This window comes from Aotus nancymaae, unplaced genomic scaffold (genome assembly GCF_030222135.1).
Source record: "Aotus nancymaae isolate 86718 unplaced genomic scaffold, 86718_ANA_hifiasm-v0.15.2.pri h1tg000011l, whole genome shotgun sequence".
Lineage (NCBI taxonomy): Eukaryota > Metazoa > Chordata > Mammalia > Primates > Aotidae > Aotus > Aotus nancymaae.
The window spans coordinates 3,080,505-3,101,931 of NW_026988422.1; the positions used below are offsets into that span (position 1 = coordinate 3,080,505).

Here is a 21,427-nt window from a genome sequence, read left to right on the forward strand (position 1 = left end):
TCACCTGTGGTTCTTCTTTTTTTTTTTTTAATCTTGATTCCGTGTAACATTTGCCTGCCTCTTTGCTTGCACAGCGATACAGTCTGGCTGTGCTCCCACCCAAATCTCATCTTGAATTGTAGTTCCTATAATCCCTACTGTGGTGGGAGGGACCTGGTGGGAGGTAACTGAATCATGGGGGTGGTTCCCCCCATGCTATTCTCATGATAGTAAGTTCTCATGAGATCTGACGGTTTTATAAGGGGCTTCCCCCTTCACTCAGCTCTCATTCTTCTCCTTGCTGCCATCACGTGAAAAAGAACATGTTGTTTCCCTTCCACCTGAGGCCTCCCCAGCCATGCTGAACTGTGAGTCAATTAAACCTCTTTCCTTTATAAATCACCCAGTCTCTGGTCTTTATTAGCAGCATGAGAACGGACTATTACACCCATTAACTTGTGACTGTATGGTGGTAACTGTGAATTTAAAACTTCTATCTTCACATACCTTAAAGAAGCTTTCCACATATTGCAGTAAATAAACTCCACAATCACTGCTATTGTCCTGTTTAGGAACTTTAGGGCATAGATCCACCATGTTTGTTTTGCTGAATTCACGATGAGTTTTTAGTTTAACTTCCCACTCTACCTCTAAATACCTGAAATAATCAACAAATAGAGTGTCTAAAGTTGAAATCTCTTCATCAGTATGCAACATTTTCACAAAGGCAGAAAAACATTTGCTGTCAGATGTGCTGTCAAGCCAAATTTCCAGACTGAATTTTACCAGTGCAACCTTTATTTTATGAGCCTTCACGAGTGCTACTTTAAAGAAAATATGTAATGTGATTTTCAAACTAAAAGCTAAACTTGTTTCAACAACTCAGCTTTCACAAATCAACAAAGAAATTAGTTTAAAAGTTTCATCATTAGTTTTTTCCAAGTACTATAGTAAATTACAAAATTATATATACATGCATACATATATACATACACACACATAATGATACAAATGTGGAAGAATTCTTATTTTTTTCTAAAGTGGTATTTTTGATAATACAATGCTTCTTTGTAAAACTATGCTTTTTGTTCAATTATGAATACAAATTCTGAATTTACCTTTGATCTAATCCTTTAGAAATATTAATACTTGAATATTAACAGAAGATACTTATTGATTAAATTTATAGGCTTGCTTAAATAGATAATAAAATATAATTCTTGATATCTTTTCAATAATTCTTAAGGTAACTTCAAAATTACCTTAGGTTTTTTGATAATAGACTGAATGGTTTTAGATAATAGACTGAATGGTAAAATTCTCATTACTTACTCTCGTAAATTCTGAACTGTGTTTTGTATAGAAGCAGCTTTCAAGGAGTCTAGTATAAGAATACATGGCCTATGAAAAGCAAAGGACAAAATCCAGATTTATATACTTGTGTGTACAAAGTATATCTAAATACCTGAAAAAACTGTATTATTATTATTATTATTATTATTATTACAGCATGTACCTACCTTTTACACATTTTCTTTGGTACTGACATATTCGACTCGGTACTCTGAAATAACATAAATTTTTATGACTGCAATTAAAGCTATTTTGAATAACTTACTATTCAGTTGCTACTTTAAAGTGTTTCAAACTTTGAAATTAAAATTTCAAATAATAGTTATCTTCATCATCTAAAGTGAACTAACTTCATTTTCCATGAATTTATTGATTTATTTTATTATACAGGTAAAATGGTAGGTTATATACTTTTACATGTGGTCTCAAGTAGTTACGAGTTTTAACTTGTCCTAAAAACCAATCTGGAACTTTAATTACTTCCATTCCAAGCTATTATCTTAAGCAAAGATAAACAATTTAACGTGTCTTTACATATATTCTCTAATTCAATTCATGATGTCAGTAGAGACACATTTCTTCTCTTTGAAGCACAAGATGCAGAACATTAATCTATATTAAGGGAAAAGGGATGCGGAATTTTGTTTTGTTCATGTTGTTTGTTTTCTTCATAAGTTTGAGAAACCACAGATCAAACTTAAACAGATTTATTTAATGCAGCCCTTCTCAGTGCCTTTATTATTTTAATATACGCACTGGCTATCTAAGACAGAAAGAGTACACAAAGTTTGCCCAACTTAATTGACAGAATCCTGCTCATCATGAACTGAGTCTTAGAATGAATATTCCAAGAAACTCAATTTGAGAAATCTGTTTCTAGAGGCAAGAAGGAATGGTCCTATTCTGCCACTGTGACAGCAAGAAAAGAAATCTTCCTTTATAAGAAGTGACACTTAAAAAAAAAAAAAAGTGACATTTAGTACCAGTGATGGTAAATACATAGGACTATGTCAGGGACTCTGCTGCTATCTGTACATATAAAAAAGAACAGATCATTAAGTAGCAATCTTAATCAATTAGAACACTGAACCTAGACTATGCAGATCAGTTTAGAGCTCCAAATAAAGAAGAGTTAATGAACTAAGGAGTTACATGGATTCACTCTGAGTCCACTTTGAATGATTTTTACCGGAACTTTCTGGCTGGGCATGGTGGCTTGCGCCTCTAATCCCAGCACTTTGGAAGGCCAAGGCGGGTAGATCACCTGAGGTCAGGAGTTCAAGACAAGTCTGGCTAACATAGTGAAACCCCATCTCTACTAAAAAAAAAAAAAAAGATACAAAACTTAGCCAGGCACGGTGGTGGGCACCTGCAATCCCAGCTACTTGAGAGGCTGAGGCAGGAGAATCACTTGAACCTAGGAGGGGGAGGTTGCAGTGGGCTCAGATCGCACCACTGCACTCCAGCCTGGGCAACAGCAAGACTCCATCACGAAGAAAAAAAAAAAAAGAAAGAAAGAAAGAAAGTAGAACCTACAATATGCTTAAGATTATTAATTACCTAAATTCAACAAGTTACTGACAAAATAAAGAATAAAAGTAAATCTGATCCTTAGAAATTAGGAAAGTAGTTAACAAAGATGGAACATCAGAGAAACTACTAAATAACTTAGTTAAAGCAAGATAAACAGGTACAAGAATAATAACTTATCTTGTTCTCTCCCCCAGCCCAACAAAAACTGTCAAAGAATCATAAAGCAAACAATCTAATGATGTGCCAGCATAGTCCACCTAGCTATGCTCTATTTTGTAGATAACATTATTATATTCATGAGTTTTCCTTCCTTCCCATCTGTAAAGAACACACTTACTTGGGAATCCTCTGCACTCAAAGACAGTGTCGAAGTAGGATGTAGATCATTATCTAGTTAGAAATAATTAAGCAATTATAAGTGTTTATTGTATGTTTTTATACTGGTAACTTAGATAAGCTTAAAATTATAATTTTTATGCAGTTACTGGATGCACAGTAAAAATACTTGAGATCTATTTAATTTTTTTCATGACAAATGTTATAAATAAAATTCAATCAACAGATAGTTAAAACTGACAATGGTTGGCTGTTATCAAATAACAGGTAAACCCCAGAGCCATGATCTGAAATACTAGTGAGCTAGGCAAATTCCCTATAAAAAGACAATCTTCAAAGACAGCTCATTAATCAAAATGTCTGCTGTTTAATGCAGAAGGTAGTTAATTTGCCTAATAATGGTGCTTCTAACTATGACCACAGAGTTTTGTGAAAGTACATATTTGAGGCTTGAGGCTTAAGAGGTTTCAAGATAATTAAATATAATCAGTTGCTTCATCAGTTTATCTTTTTCCCCACTTAGGTTTTGGCCAGTATTAATGGTAATGGCTATTTTTCATTTGGCTTACTGTTTAAGCTACAGCTATAAAACATTTAATTTTGTTATCTTTCTTCTCAAAGAAAGTAGACTTAATTTACTTTAGATTTTGGCTTGTAGGAAAACTCATGGAAGATTTACAAAAGATCCTATATTACCTAGCCAAATTAATAGAGTCAACAAGAAATTAGATTAAGTAAAAATGGGGGATTACAAGCTACGCCTGGAGATCTATGGCATGAATTCTTAGTCATGTTAGCAAAGCTAGTGTATTTTTTAAAATGTTATAATATTATTAATTAGCTAGATTTTGTCATTCCATAATGTATATATATTTCAGAACATCATGTTGTAGCCACATGTGGTGTAATCCCAATACTTTGAGAGCCTGAGGTGGGAGGACTGCTTGAGGCCAGGAGTTCCAGACCCACCTGGGCAACTTAGTGAGATCCTGTCTTTACAAAAAAAAATTAAAAATGAGCCAGGGATGGTGGTACACCCTTGTAGTCCTAACTAATCAGGAGGATCACTTGAGTCCAGGAGTTCAAAGTTACAGTTAGCTATGATCGAGCCACTGTACTATACCAAGACTCTGTCTCTTAAAAAAAAAAAAAAGGATGTCGTACAGAGTAAATAAGTGCAATTTTACCTGTCAATTTTTTTTAAGTTAAAACAAGCAAAAAATGCCAATGGAAATAATAATAATAATAATACATGAAAATAAACACAAAATGTAGGGTAGTAGTTACTTCTGGATTAAAGAAAGAAATGGGAGTGGTCACAGAGGAGATTATTATTATATTGGAAAAGTTTTAATTTCTTAATCCAGATGAAATGGGTACTGATGTTGATCATATTAATTATACTTTTTTTATATGTCTGAAATATTTCATAATAAAATAATTAGTATTTTAAGTGCTATAATAAAACTTGATACAATAGTACAACTTCAGAATTACATTTTGTCTAAAATGAGGCTATCATAAAAATTTCAAGTCTTTTTTATTCTTCTGGCTAGGTAGGTTCAATGATAATAAATAACTATACTACCTTTAACTTCATTTTGTTCCCTGTAACCATTATATTACTGTCATCATTATTAAAAACACGATCTACGTTAAGGATGTCACCTATTGTTTTGTTGTCATGTTGGGACTGCTGAGCCTGGGACTGATGGGATACAGTTTGTGGAAAATCTTCATACACAACTTCTTCTAACCACGGAAAACAAATGACTGCGAGATACCAGTGAGACCTGTTGAAAAAGAACTACAGTCTTAATACCATGCAAAGTCCAAACAATGTAGAGTATCTTCTACAGATACATTTTGAGAAAGTGGGCATAACATTTCATATTAATTTTGAAGACATCCACTATAATATCTCATTATAATATAGACAATACATACCAAAACTAATTAAATATCCAGAGTTACCAAGGCATAAGTAACACTATTCAGAGTAACATCTGAGTAATTCAAACTTATTTACTTTCACACAAGTATTTCCTATTAAGGATTTGCCTTAATAAATAGACTCATAGCATTACCTTTTTCGTGTTGGTGCTTGAAGAGTTTGTTTTCTTAAGTATTTGAAGATTCACCCCCAAAATTTTTATTTTTTATTTAGAAAATTTTTTCTTAAATCCAAACAAAAAAAATTCAATGTCTCAGTCATTATAGTCTTGTGGTCACTTGTAATTTTTTTTCACTACTTTTACAACATAAGCATTGTCAAACCAAAATACGGAATTCCAAGATACGGAATTCATTGTCTTAGCTACTTTTATTAAAAAGAATTAAAATAATACCTGAAATGTATGTGCCCACAATTTTTACTGATTATGAATCTAAAAACACCACAAAGTATTTTTTTCTGAATTCTTTCCAATATGTTTTTAAATAATCTGAAATACTTACGACTCATTTACAGGTACAAAGATGTAATCTTTATTAAAAATGTTTATGTGACGAGTCCAGGTTCTTACTCTTTTATGTCTTCTCTGGGCCATTCTGAGAATATGAAATAGATTTGATATATCAAATATTTTTAAGATAAGGACTTCAAGAGGCATTTTTATATACTGAAATATCTTAGATTTAGTTTAACCATCTTCTTTAAGATATATCATATTTAATTCGTTATAAATATATCCCCTTATAGTATATCTCCTGATTACTCTTAAATTTAGTAACTATAACCAACAATGAAACGGTCAGAAAAAAGGCAGGAATTTATTAAATGCTTTTTAGATTCCAAAAGTGGCTCAGCAACTTAGTACAAACACAGTTAAATCTATTTATTTTGCTTAGCTTCATCTGGGCATGATATAAAACACTGTCATTAAACCTGAACAGAATTCTCCAACTATTATATCTGTGATTAGTGAGGTTTTAAAACTCAATGGGTTGAGTGTGGTAGCTCATGCCTGTGATTCCAGCTACTTGGGATGCTAAGGTGGGAGGATCACTTGAGATCAGGAGTTGAAAGCTAGTCTGGGCAACATAGTGAGACTCCCGTAGCTAAAAATATAAAGAAAATTAGCCAGGGTGGTGACACACACCAATAGTCAGTCCCAGCTACTCAGGAGGCTTGCTTAATCTCAGGAGTTTGAGGCTGTGATCACACCAGTGCACTCTAGCCTGTGTAACAAAGCAAGACCCTATCTCTAAAAAATAATCAGTTAATTTAATTTAATTAAAAATCTTAATGGAGGAGGAAAAATGAGGCTTTTATTCTTAGATTTTTTTTAAATAAAATTCATCTCCCTTCCTTTCATACACAAGGAAACGAAACTACAGGATGACATTAAATGTACCCACCACTCATCCAGCTTTCCTTTCTTCAACAAATATTTCGGGTTCAACAAATATTTCTTAGGTTCGACAAATATTTATTAGGTTCCTAAAAACAAATAATAAAACTCACCTACACTGCTCTAGAAGTATTCATAATCTAATAAGGGCAGAAAAAATTATAACAAATAACTAAAATGTGTCATAAGAGGTACAAAGGAATTATGGTAAAGAAGCAGTCCCCAACCTTTTTGGCACCAGGGACCAACTTTGTAGAAGACAATTGTTCCAGGGACAGGGCTAGGGGGATGGTTTCAGGATGTAACTGTTCCACCTCAGATCATCAAGCATTAGTTAGATTCTCATAAGGAGCGCACAACCTATATCCCTCGCATGCACTGCTCACAATAGTGTTCATGCTCCTGTGAGAATCTAATGCTGCCAATAATCTGACAGGAGGCAGAGCTCAGGTGGTAATGCTCGCTCACCTGCTGCTCACCTCCTGCTGTGCTGCCCGGTTCCTAACAGGCCATGGACTGGTACCAGTCTGCAGCCCAGGGGTTGGGGATCCCTTTGTTAAAGCATCTAAGACAGCCACCTTGAACAGGGTTGGCTTGCACACATACAAATACTACTTTCTTTTCTTTACCTAATCAGGGGAGTTAAGGAAGAAAGATATAAAACCAAGTTTGGCTGTCAAAAAAAAAAAAAAGGTTTTAGGAAGGAATAAAATGACATTTAACAGGGGGATAAAGGTGGTATGTGACTTCTGGCTCAGTCCCTTGGATGAAACTCTTATTGAAGAAAAAAAAGCAAACCATTAATTTCTTATATAATTTTTGTCAAGTAATACAGGAAACTGAAATCGTTGCCCCATCTTGTTCATCTAAATAATACCTAACCAAAACCATATGGGTAAACATCAGGAGCAGCACAGGATCGAGAATGAGCTAGAAGATGTAACAGCAATTAGACACTATGTGGAAGACTAACTACATAAAAAAATCAAAGTCACATGTTTATTGAATTTTCTCATTTCAGAAGGACCCAACCGTTACAATGACTATAAACAATTACTTTCAACTAGTACGTAATCTGTTAATTTGTTTTCTATTTGAAAATCTTAAGGCTAGACATCTGGTTTTGTTTATGTTGGTATTTGGCAGATTTCCTGATTCTTGCTAACCTTATTTGATTGAGAATACATTAGACATAGAATGAGGCAAGGAGGATAGGAGAAAATATGAGGGTCAAACATTATCTCTTATTCTCAGTTCCTGTGTAGAAAATCCTCAACTAAATGTTTAACAGTTCTTTCAGCAATCAATAATAGGCACTATTACCATCTCGTATTTTTAGTTCCTACTATGTTCGAAGCACTGGGCAAGGCACTGGGGATAGAGTGGAAATAAGACGAAGTCCCTAATTTCATGTAGCTTCAAATGAGAAACAGAAAATGAAGATGCAAACAAACAAAATGATTAGAGATCGTGCTGTGAAACAAATTTTTTAAATGCCAGGATAAGTTGTTTCAGGCAGAAAATAGGAAAGAGTTTAGCACATTTGAAAATGGAAAAGAGGTAGGCTGAACTTAAGTATGGAAACGAGAGGAAACACTGTTATGAGATGAGTTTAAGGAGAGGGAAAGAAGTCAGATCTTGCACAATCTCATAAAGCATGGTAAGGAGTCTGCAGCTTCCCAACACTAGTAGTTTGACCCTTTTGTTGTGCATTTATTGGCCATTCGAATTCATATCTCTTGCTGCTCTGATGACTATTAAAAACTGATTTGTAGGAATTATTTGTGTAAACACTAATGCTTAGTCTGATATATCAAATTGTGTGAATACTTAACAGACCAAGCATTAGTATTCACACATTTCGTGTGTGTGTGTGTGTGTGTGTGTGTGCAGTATCTAGTATCTTATTCATCTTACCCTAGAGGATGCCACTCATGTAACTTGGTTTTTATTATGTATATAACAATAAGGTACATATCTATTTAAAAAAAAAACTTAGTAATACAGCAGAATCTATCTACTTTCATTTCCTTAGTTTGAAGGTGGGTATACAAAATTCACAATCTCTACATTGAATAATCTTAAAATAAAACATGAGATTAAGTGCATGGTACAAATCATTAAATTCTGTATACATAAAACAGAACAGGAGGGCATCAGAAATGTTATCTAATGTATTTAATAAATCTTCCCCTTCCATATATCCCTCTCCACTAGCCCTGATTATCAAAAATATTTTCAAATTGCAGTTTTCTCTTTAATTGATCCTGGCAGGTTTGTCCATCAGACAAATTCCAAACCTACAAAGCCACTTAAAACAGAGCTGACCGTACATCCCAGTTTGTCTAGGAAAGCCCTAATATATACACACTCGTTGCCTAGTGTACCCACTAACAGAGCCTCCTGTTATTCTCACAAGCATCCCAATTTAGACCACAAATTATATAGTCACAACACTATGAACAACAGAAAGAGCTGAACCTTGAAATTGGAAAGCTATATCCAACTTTGGAAAACTTACATAACTTGACAATGACAAGAATACTATAGAATCAAATAACTTTATGTTCACTGTCTTAGTTCCTGGCAGGCACTCTATAAATATTAACTAGTCTCCCTATTCCTACCTTCTTTCTCCAACAATATATCCAATTCAAGCAGTTTATCCATTAATCCTCTTCTAACTTGTTTATTATTCCTATTATTTTAATGAGATGAAACAAACTCTCATAGCCATTTTTTTAAAGCAGTCTAATACAATAAAAACTTTGGACTAGAAGTTAGAAGGTAAAGATTTAAGTACCAACCAGTTCTGCCATTTACTAGCTGTTCATCTTAAGTAAAATTTATTAATCTTTATTAGACTGCTTCCTTATCTGAAAAATTGGGATATAGTATAGCTGCCCTATTGAAAGGCACTGTCATGATAGAAAAAACTGAAATAATGTCAATAAATGTTGTAAACTGTAAAGCAGTACACAAATGTTTACACTAACTTTTTAACTAATAACTCAATTTTATTATGAGTCTACTCAAATAGATTATACAAATTGTTAAGCATGGGGAAATGGGTGAAATGCCTCATGCTGCAACAACGATCCAAGTTTCTACTGTCTAAGAAATACCTTCTTTGTGCCTATCGCTACACACTGCTCCACAGTTTTAGTATTAACCAAAAACATACTTGGGCAAAAATCAGCTAGATTGTGCAAATATGGTATTTCATATAATGTTGCATTGGCTTAATTAAATAGTCTGTCACTGGGGGTCCAATCAGGAAAACAAAAACAACCCTGTATAACAGAATGTAATGCAGGAAATTGGCCACAGCATTACAAAAAAAAAAAAAAAAAAAAAGACCCACAAAGCCAAAAAAGGAGACGGTGAGACAGCCAAAGATTAGCATAGGAGGAAACTGCTACACCTGCAGGGTAGAGAGCAAAGAGAAGTAGTACCTCCAGATGGAAGCTGGAGTTACAGCAGGTCTGTCCTGTGAGAGGTGGACTCACAGAGGAAATACAGCCACTGTCAGAATCACTGCCCAACGCAAAGAGAGTAAGGAAGAAATAAACTAGCTTCTTTCTTCCTTGCCCTCCAACTTCCAGGATTTCCCCCAGGGACATGCAATTTAAATGAAGACTGCAAGTGTCAGCCTTCCTGTCACAGGCAGCAAAACAGTGGAAAGATGGGAAATGGCTCTCACGGCAAACAGGCCCAGGACCTACACAAACGGTAGTACTGCCCATTCTAGGAGATACTATAAAGAAGCCATTTAACTAGGAGCATTCAAAAAGAATCTATTTTCTCTTAAAACTTAAGTACATTAGAGGGTTAACTTACGAAAGATTTGGATTCTCTTCTGTTAAATTGTTTTCCTTTCTTGTCAAGCATTTATAGAAAAAGCTACTAAAAATGTGACTTCGTTCAACAAGTTCATCTGATGCCTTCTCCAATATAAGATACCTGTAAAGTAGCAACCCCAAAATAGTCCATTATTTTTAGATTTTACTTGGCCTTCCCTCAATTGTCTTATGTGTTCTAGAAATCTTTATTTTTTATCTGTTTAGATTCAAAGCAATCTTGCAGTTTCCTCTGATTGCAGCTTTCAGTTTGGTTAGTTACCTAGCCTTCCATCATGTAAAGCAGAAATTACTCACTTATTCATCTAATTAACAAATAGTTAGCAAATTCCTAACATGTGCCAAATACCATGTTTATACTAGAGACACAAAACAAGAGGGAAAAAATAAAGTACCTGCCCCTATACAGCCTGCAATCCAGAAGAGTGAGAGTAGAAAATATTAATCAAATAATCATATACTCAAATTTAAAAGTGAAATTATGACACTGCTAAATAAGTCTAGAAAAATGTTTATAACTGTGATATGATTCATCTCTAAATTCTTAATCCCTTCCCGTACTGACACAATCCTTCCATATAAGCTCATAATTCAATCACTTAGTAATTAAGCCTTTCATAACTAGAAAACTCTGCTATTCTTAATAGTTTATGCAGGCTTGAAAAGGTGCAACTGTTTTTTAAAAATGGAGTAGCTAGAGTTTGCAGATCAGAATAATGGAAAGGAAACAGCTATATAGAGAACTCCAGACAGCCGCAGAGAGTCCTCCTCAAGTATTTAGCAGGGTATGAATCACTGAATGTATGTGAGGAAAGTACCCAGGGGCAGGGAAAGAACTACTCAAAAAGATTAGAGAGAATGACGCCACATGTTCACAGAGACCAAGAATGGTGCCTGTTCCTATCAGCCAGGCTGGAAACCTTGGAATTCCTGAGACATTGGGTAGAGTACTCAAAAGGGTCTTTCTTCAGTAGTAAGATTAAGTTGTTGGTCTTATATAACAAATCTTAAAGGCATCATACTTTCTCAAAATAATTTTACTCTGTCCCAAAACAAAATTAAAGCATTTTGATAAATACAAAAGTATCCAGCATCCAATAAAAAATTACCAGACATGCAAAAGTGCAAAGAAATATGACTCACAATGAAGAGAAAAATCAGTCAATTGAACCCAGAACAGAGATATTAGAATTAGCAGAAAAGAATATTAAAAGTTATAACTGTATTTCATATATTCAAAAGGAAACATGGAAGAAGATATACAAGAGATCCAAATTGAATTTCTAGAAATTAAATCTACAATGTCTGTAAATATAATGTGGGATTCTGACCTGAGTCACTGGAATAAAGATTACTAGTATAATTAGTAAAACAATAGACCTTAGGTAAGATTATAAAAAATTTGATTTGGGAGGGATCTGTGAAATAATTAGGAGATATATCCACCAATTGTTGGAAATCTAGCTCTAGAGATACAGCACAAAATGACAGCTAGAAGCAAATTTCCTTTGCATAAAGTTTTAAAAGTCTTCATATCAATTCCTGCAGCTTTGGCTATACAAAAAGTTGAGGGAAAAATTAAGAGATAGGGATTTTTTAAATGATAGTTAAATCTTATTGTTCTTAAAGATACAATAGATATATAAATAGAGCTGCTGCTTTTCAGTTCCCAAAATGATTTGTAATTTGTAACTTCTTTCACCACTATAATAGTTAAAGAAATTTATATCAAAAACCAACAAACAAAAACTAAAAAAGCAAAAAAGCAGTAGCTTTTCTTAACTATATAGTGCCCACAGTAAGTAAAGGAATGAAACTGAATTAGTCAGTTCTAGAAAACCTTGGTAAGCAAAAATTTTCCAAATCTGAAATCTTGGCAGGTTACTTTTAACAGGAGTTAAAATAATTCAGAGATAAAGACATTTATTTTAAGTTTCTCTGTAAAACATACAGGATCATTTATCATTGTACTTACTTAAGGTAAAAATCAATGATTACATCATTAAGAAACTCTCCTTCTTCTAAACACTCCAGATCTTCATTAGTTACTCCTAGTCCCCCCTTAGTAGGTGGTGGAGGATATACAATCAACCTTAAAAGTAAAAATAAAGTTAAAATATATCGATATTGAAAATCCTATTATCTAAGAGATTTCTTATATGAAACAATAACTGGGCAGTAGTATTCTGTAACTTAAATCTGTAGGGTAAAAAACATTTGACAGGGCATAAACAATCATATTTTCCTTTCTTTATTCTCACAAGCTACTAATGATATACTCCCATTGAGTATTATCTTTTCTCTTCCAATGCTTCCCATGTGGGCTAGTCTCAATAGACTGCTATCTGAATTAGTCTCAGTATTTGTCTGATCAATAGGTTTTATCTCACAATCAGTTATAATACCATAGAAGAGGTTTCTCTTCTCCATAATTTTTAACTTTAAATAAACTGATATAATGAAATGTAGCTTTTCCTTTCTCCATTTTCTATGTTTGAATCCTCAAGACTAGTTCCCTTCCTTTCAGAAAAGCCAGCAGTCAAAACTGTACTCTACTCCTGGTGGCTAATGTATACCAGCAGTTGGGCAAAAAAGAATAACATGGGAGCTTAGGAGGCAAGTCTCCCTATGAGAAAGTGCCTGCCATGTAAAACTCAAGAGACTGTAAAGGAAACAAATAATTTTACCACAACCAGAAAGTAGTAGAGAAGAGAGGTCAGCTAATTAGTCATCATTCTGCTGGCATTCTCTCTTCAAGCTTAGAAATAAGACTAGTTGTGAATTCCTGGCTATAATCTTGGAATAGGTAAAGCAGTACTCATCGAACAAATGTAGTCAGTAATGAAGGTATATATATGTACTTCTTGCACCAGAAAGGTTCAGGAGGATAAGAGTCATCCACACTGATTTAATTTTAGTATCATGGCACCTAAATCAAAAAAGAAAACTGTAAATTTAAAGTGCTAATATGAAGTTTCTATCTTATTGGCTATTTTCCTGTCCTATTCTTTCAAGTGTCTTTTTTCAAAACAAAGAAATAGAATCACATGGAGGTACAGAAATCACACATTAAATGCACAGACTTTATATTCTGCCTTAGCATCATGAGAAGACATAGATGAAATATGAACAAAGAAGCAATTTCTGAAAGGGAACTTGTAACAAACTCCCAAGTACCTTAAATTGAAGTGTACTTTTAGTAAGCAATTCCATTTTCCCTATCATATGTTCAGATAAGGAATGTCGAATTTTTAAAATCATACACGCTATTCAAATATTTTCAATGAACACTTTAATCTTACCAAATATGACACTTTGGCTGCCATTTATGTCTTACTGACGTAAAGGTAAGAAAAATGGCACCTATTTTTTTCATAATAAATTTTTTGACTTCCTCATAATTTCATTTAAAAAAAAAAATGTCCATTATTAACTATCAGCATGAAAATAAAACTTAAAACATTTCAAAAGGTAAACTACTAAAAAGCAGCAACATGAATAAAAACTACTAATATGCCTATCTACTACCAACACGCTATGACAGTACATACTTGTGGACAGGTCCAGTGTGCCTGACTTCTTGCCATTCTTCATCTGGATTAGATGTAATAGAAAGGGAGTAGCAACCACTGCTTTGCTTCTGCAGGAAGGTATAAGTAGGCTTGGCTGCATCTGTATTTGAGGGCTGATAGAAAGTGGCAAGGAAAAGGGTTTCAAACATCCTAACTTTCAAAAGAACAAAGTCAAAACCTAGACTTGTTAGAGAAAATGTGACTTTAAATATCCCTATGAGTTATAGCTATACTTTTAGATTTTCTATAGATATAACCAAACCAAAATAATACTTGTGATCAAAAGATATTATATGAACAATGGTCAAAGATTAACTTGAAGTACTATACACAGATATGAACTACACAATTAAAGAAGAATATAACATTTTGCTGTTCAAAACAATCAAAAAAGGTTAACAGGAAGAAATAAAATTAAAAATTAAGAGGCTACATTTATAATAGTGTAATTCCATTATTAAATGGAAAATCTATAAATTTATATATACAATGTAATTAGAATACAAAATTTTTACAATATTATGCATAAAGAAAGAGATGAAGTCATACTTTAACACTAATGTGGCTTTCTATAGGCCTTTTGAATAAAAGATTAGCCCCAGGTCAAATTCATGTGCACATGTGTGTATATGAGTATGCCATAGCTTAATAAATTCTTTTCTTTCTAGAACTACTGGCAGAGATATACAAGCTACATGTATATTACCAACCTCCTATAAAAATAAACATAGCGTTTTAAACTTACTGTTGTTTTCAAGATAATTTTAGACTTACAGAAGAGTTGCAAAAAATCAACCTTGCCCAAATTCCCCTAATGTTATCATATACAACCATAATACAATGACCAAAACTAAAAAATTAACATTGGTATAATACCATTAACTAAGCTACAGACTTGATTCTGACTTCACTAGTTTTTCCATTAATATCCTTTTTCTGTTACAGGATCCTACAATTCCTTAGTCTTTCCTTCTTTTTCATGCCCTTGATACTTCTAAAGAGTACTGGTCAATTATTTTGTAACTGGATTTGTCTCATTTTTCTCATAATTATATTGAGATTACATATTATTGGAAAAAATACCACAGAAGTCATGTGGTACCTTCTCAGTGCATGAAATGAAGGGATGTGTTACGTCAGTAGGTCTTATTACTGGTGATGTTCATTTTGATAACTTGGTTAAAGTGATATCTACAAGGTTTCTCCACTGCAAAAGTTACTACTTTTTGTAATGAGTACATATTTTAGGCTACAGACTCTGAGATTATGTATATATTTTGTTTCTACTTAAATTTTCACTCATTAATTTAGCATCTGTCAGTGGAGTTTGACTGCAATCATCATAAATATAGTGTTGTACTGACGGTTTTGTGTTTCCCTTATTCCTTTTCATTTATTAATTGGATTTTTTTCTGAAAAATAATTGTCCCTTACCCATCACATATTATTTATTCATTCATTTACTAACTCAGTTATCTATTTATATCAACATAGACTCATAGTTTTTTATTTGGTTATAATCCCATGCTGTCATTACTGATTTTGTTTAACAAATTGTTTCAGCTTTGGCACTGGGAATTTTTTGGGGTTGGTTCCTGTGCCCTTTTCACAAAACATAGCATTGGAAAGTAGCCTAATATCAATGAATAAATGTTTTCTGAATCTCCCCCTTCTCTGCCAATTCTATTAATGATGTGCTGACCTGAGATACTGGATTCAGCTTCATTTCTTCAGCAACAGCAGCACCAGCAGGGAAGGAAAAAGCTGAAGCACAGTAATAATGAATAAAAGAACTTTCTTTTGAAGAGAGGTTCTGAAACAAAGGAAATGCCTGAACCCAAGACAATGGATAAGAGAGCTCTAATTCTCCACTGATGGTACTTATTTCCATCATAATATCTTTCAACTTCAATTCTTCTCTTTGTGAAACAGGATTGTGTAGTTCAAGGAAAATGAATTCACTAGATTTTGCTGCAAAAGGAAAAAATAATTTTTATCAATAATATTATTTTTCAAGAGGATTATAATAAAAATTTAATTATTAATAGTAGTAAGGCTGGAATATAACCCAAAGAATTTTGTATTTTAGGTATTAATCAAGGCAAATTAATATCCCAAAAAATAGGCCATTAGTAATCCAGAACCCAAACTCACAATTGGTGGACTCCTGTTCTACTGCACTAAAATGTCACAATAGTACTGATGCTGTAACTCCAGTGCCTGGCATTTAGTAAGTCATAGAAAACATTTGTTAATGAATGTATAAGTGAATGAATAATTAAGTGATAATTATTTTTCTCTAGGCTCCTTTATGAATCAACTCTATCAACTAGGAAAGTATTCCAATTAAATACCTTCTGCATTTTCTCAGTCATTTCAATGGTGATCTCAAAAGACATTCTCTCCCCACATAATGCTTACAAATGGCTATTTCTTTTTTTTTTTTTTTTGATGTTGATTGATTTTTTTTTTTTTTTTGAAAGAAAGAAAGAAAAAGAATAAAGAAGAGGAGGAAAAAGGAAAAGAAAGAGAGAGAGAGAATGGGAGTATTGCTTTCTTGCCCAGGCTAGAATGCAGTTTAGTAATGGGTATTGAAAACCTTTTTTATACCAATAATTATACTTGATGTAAACAGGAAGGAATAAGGGAAGAAAATAACAAACGAGCAGCCAACCAATATTTCATTTAAACCTATGAAATGCTATGCGATTACTGAGGAGTGATTTACTTCCAATTATGTAGTCACTTATGGAATAGGTGTGAGGTGGTAATGTATGTTTTATGTATTTGAAGTGGAGAGTTCTATAAATGTTTATTAAGTTTACTTGTTCCGGGTCTGAGTTCAAGTCCTGGATGTCCTTGTTAATTTTCTGTCTCGTTGATCTGTAAAATTGTTAGCTCTTCTTGTTACATTGATCCTTTTGCCATTATGTAATGTCCTTCTTTGCCTCTTTTGTTCTTTGTTACTTTAAAGTCTACTTTATCAGAGGAAAGAATTGCATCTCCTGCTTTTTATTTGTTTATTTTTACTCTCTGATTGGTTGATAAATCTTCCTCCTTCTCTTTGTTTTGAGTCTTTGTGTATCGTTGCATGTGAGATGGGTCTGGATGCAGCATAGCAATGGGTTTTGGCTTTTTATCCAATTAGAATATATATAACTTTAATACTAGCATTTGATGCTAGCTGGCTGTTTTGCCCATTAGTTAGTGTAAATTTTTCGTTGTGTTAATGTTCTTTTCTTTTTGATATATTTTTGGAAAGGCTGATATTGGTTGTTCCTTTATATGTATAGTGCTTCTTTCAGAAGCTCTTGTAAAGCAGGCCTGGTGGTGGTGAACTCTCTAAGTACTTGTTTGTTCGCAAAGGATTTAATTTTTCCTTCGATTATAAAGCTTAGTTTGGCTGGATAGGAAATTCTGGGTTGAAAGTTCTTTTCTTTAAGGATGTTAAATATTGGTCCCCACTCTTTTCTGGCCTGTAGGGTTTCTGCTGAGAGATCTGCTCTAAGTCTGATAGGTTTCCCTTTATGGGTAACCTGACCTTTCTCTCTGGCTGCCCTCAGTATTTTCTCCTTCATTTCAACCCTAATAAATCTGGCAATTATGTGCCTTGGGGTTGGTCTTCTTGAAGAATATCTTTGTGGTGTTCTCTGCATTACCTGGAGTTGAATATTACCCTGCCTTGCCAGGTTGGGAAAATTTTCCTGAATGATATCCTGAAGAGTATTTTCCAACTTGGATTCATTCTCTTCGTCACATTCAGGTACACCTATCAAACGTAAATTAGGTCTTTTCACATAGTCCCATATTTCCTGGAGACTTTGCTCATTCCTTTTCATCCTTTTTTCTCCAATCTTGTCTTCTCGTTTCATTTCACTGAGCTGGTTCTCGACTTCTGATGTCCTTTCTTCTACTTGATCAATTTGACTGTTTAAACTTGTGCATGCTTCGCGAAGTTCTCGTGTTGTGTTTTTCAGCTCCATCAATTCACTTATATTCCTCTCTAAATTGTCCATTCTCGTTAACATTTCGTCAAACCTTTTTTCAAGGTTCTTAGTTTCTTTGCATTGGGTTAGAACAAGTTCTTTTAATTCACAGAACTTTCTTATCACCCACGTTTTGAAGCCTGCTTCTGTTATTGGAACACACTCGTAATCTATTAAGCCTTGTTCCGTTACTGATGAGGAATTGCGATCCCCTGTAGAGGGAGAGGCATTCTGATTTTGAGTATTCTCTGTCTTTTTAAGCTGATTTCTTCCCTTCATTATATATTTATCTGTCTGTTGTCTTTGTAATTACCGACTTTCTAACTAGGTCTCTGAGCAGACGTCCAACTTGTTGATTCCCAGCGCCGAAATCTGAGCAGTCCACTGCGCCGGCCAAAACCGCGGTGTTAAGATTGATGGTGCTTTTCTGCCCGGGAATCTCCGGACTCTGCACCAAAAACTGGCACGCTAAGGCACCAGCAAAACCGCCGCGCCGGCCACAAGAGTCGCCCTGGCAACACGTGGGGCTCCTCTGCTGGGAATCTCCTGGTCCATGAGCAACAAATATTCGTCTGAAAGTGTGGCGTCCTCTCGTTCTCTGCGCTTTCACTGGGAGCTAGGAGCCCGAGCTGCTAGTGATCAGCCATCTTGGATCTCTCTCCACAAATGGCTATTTCTACTTTCCCCACCTTCTCTGCTATTTAATCACGGATATTCCTACTAGAAGTAATTAGGACAGGAAAGTAACAAATTTTAAAGTTATAAAATTTAGTTCACTACTTAACATCTTTACTGTGCAGGAGAGCAGGAAAAGGATAGATCAAACAGGTAAGAAAGAGCCTTACTAATTTGATTGATACAGTTCTAAACCTGACTCCTTTAGGAGTTGGAGACTAAACAAAGTTGAAAAACATCTCCAGATGTATATTATGTAGATAAGTGTTATGGGTGAATATAGAAAAGTATTCAACCCCATCTTAAAGGAATGATATATAAGTAAACTGAATTTCACTTTTTAGAAACTAAAAGGCTGAAGGCAAAGACTTCTGTATTTTATTTAACTTTGCTGGTAATTCTGTCACAGTTAATTATAGCAAGAAACTATCAAAGGCAAGAAACTCGTAAGAAAGGTAGTTGGCCAGGCACAGTAGCTCACGTCTATAATACTAACACCTTGGAAGGCCAAGGCAGGAGGATAGCTCGAAGCCAGGAGTTTGAGACCAGCCTGAGGAACATATTGAGAGCCCATCTCTACAAAGACGGGACAGGACAGGATGGGACGGGACAGGATGGGACAGGAAGGGCAGGGATGGGAATGGATGGGACAGGAAGGGCTGGGATGGGAAGGGCCAGAATGGGAAGGGACAGGAATGGTCAGAACGGGAAGGGATAGGAAGGGACGGGACCACACTGCCCAAAGTAATTTACAGATTTAATGCTATCCCCATCAAGCTACCATTTACTTTCTTCACAAAATTGGAAAAAACTACTTTAAATTTCATATGGAACCATAAAAGAGCCTGCATAGCCAAGACAATCCTAAGCAAAAAGAACAAAGTTGGAGGCATCACATTACCTGACTTCAAACTATACTACAAGGCTACAGTAACCAAAACAGCATGGTACTGGTACCAAAACAGAGATATAGACAGAGATATAGACCAATGGAACAGAACAGAGGCCTCAGAAATAACACCACAAATCTACAACCATCTGATCTTTGACAAACCTGACAAAAATAAGCAATGGCGAAAGGATTCCCTATTCAATAAATGGTGTTGGGAAAACTGGCTGGACATATGCAGAAAGCTGAAACTGGCTCCCTTCCTTACACATTATACAAAAATTAACTCAAGATGGATTAAAGACTTAAACGTAAGACCTAAAACCGTAAAAACCCTAGAAGAAAACCTAGGCAATACCAATCAGCACATAGGCAAGGGCAAAGACTTCATGACTAAAACACCAAAAGCAATGGCAACAAAAGCCAAAATTGACAAATGGGACCTAATTAAACTAAAGAGCTTCTGCACAGCAAAAGAAACTATCATCAGAGTGAACAGGCAACCTACAGAATGGGAGAAAATGTTTGCAATCTATCCATCTGATGAAGGGCTAATATCCAGAATCTACAAAGAATTAAAACAAATTTACAAGAAAAAACAGCCCCATCAAAAAGTGGGCAAAGGATATGAACAGACACTTCTCAAAAGAAGACATTTATGGAGCCAACAAACATATGAAAAAACCCTCATCATCAGTGGTCATTAGAGAAATGCAAATCTAAAGCACATTCTATGAGATACCATCTCATAGAATGGCGATCATTACAAAGCAAGGAAACAACAGATGCTGGAGAGGATGTGGAGAAATAAGAACGCTTTTACACTGTTGGTGGAAGTGTAAATTAGTTCAACCATTGTGGAAGACAGTGTGGCAATTCCTCAAGTATCTAGAACCAGAAATATCATTTGACCCAGCAATCCCACTACTGGGTATATAACCCAAAGTATTATAAATCATTCTACTATAAAGATACATGCACACATATGTTTATTACAGCACTGTTCATAATAGCAAAGACTTGGAACCAACCCAAATGCCCACCTATGACAGACTGGATACGGAAAATGTAGCACATATACACCATGGAATATTATGCAGCCATAAAAAAGGATGAGTTCATGACCCTTGCAGGGACATGGATGAAGCCGGAAACCATCATTCTCAGCAAACTAACACAAGAACAGAAAATCAAACACTGCATGTTCTCACTCATAAGTGGAAGTTGAACAACAAGAACACATGGACACAGGGAAGGGAACATTACACATCGGGGCCTGTTGGGTGCTGGGGGGTGTAGGGAAAGGATAGCATTAGGAGAAATACCTAATGTAGACGACAGGTTGATCGATGCAGCAAACCACCATGGCACGTGTATAACTACGTAACAAACCTGCACATTCTGCACATGTACCCTAGAACTTAAAGGATAATAATAAAATAAAAGAAAAAGAAAAAGAGAACAGAAATTGCCAGGCATGGTGCTGTGCCCACGTAGTCCCAGCTACTTGGGAGGCTGAGGTGGGAACATCACATGAGCCCAGGGGTTTGAGGTTGTAGCAAGCTGTGAACATGCCACTGCACTGTAGCCCAGGCAAGAGACTAAGACTGTCTCAAACGAAAAGAAAGAAAGGAGGGAAGGTAGTCAAAGGTGACAAATGACTAAAAGTTAAGGCATTCTTTTTTTTTTTAAAGAACTTATTATTTTCAAGGTGAACAACATTTAAGTTTTTTAAGTTATTCTTTTTTATTTTAGATGAGAATTTCTATTGGTTGAATACAACTAGAAGGAGAAATTATGTGAATTAATCCTAAAATTAAGGAGTAAAATTATTTTAACTAAATTAAATTAATTTCAAGTCACTGAAATAACATTCTAGTAACTTATTTTG

The 21,427-nt window shown here is 34.7% G+C and overlaps 1 protein-coding gene across 4 annotated transcripts in view; it reads right to left on the reverse strand.

The window, feature by feature from the left end:
* Window positions 1-21,427, reverse strand: part of SENP7 (SUMO specific peptidase 7) — a 255,859-nt gene that overhangs the window by 2,711 nt on the left and 231,721 nt on the right. For all 4 annotated transcript variants that reach the window (XM_064374570.1, XM_012476798.2, XM_012476793.2 and 1 more), the window contains 10 exons: window positions 15,689-15,957; window positions 13,966-14,099; window positions 12,390-12,506; window positions 10,395-10,517; window positions 5,659-5,751; window positions 4,870-4,994; window positions 3,203-3,255; window positions 1,500-1,543; window positions 1,312-1,380; window positions 487-637 (listed from right to left, as the gene is read on the reverse strand). In XM_064374570.1, coding sequence (XP_064230640.1) covers window positions 487-637; window positions 1,312-1,380; window positions 1,500-1,543; window positions 3,203-3,255; window positions 4,870-4,994; window positions 5,659-5,751; window positions 10,395-10,517; window positions 12,390-12,506; window positions 13,966-14,099; window positions 15,689-15,957 — 1,178 coding nt within the window. The remainder of the gene's footprint in view (window positions 1-486; window positions 638-1,311; window positions 1,381-1,499; window positions 1,544-3,202; window positions 3,256-4,869; window positions 4,995-5,658; window positions 5,752-10,394; window positions 10,518-12,389; window positions 12,507-13,965; window positions 14,100-15,688; window positions 15,958-21,427) is intronic.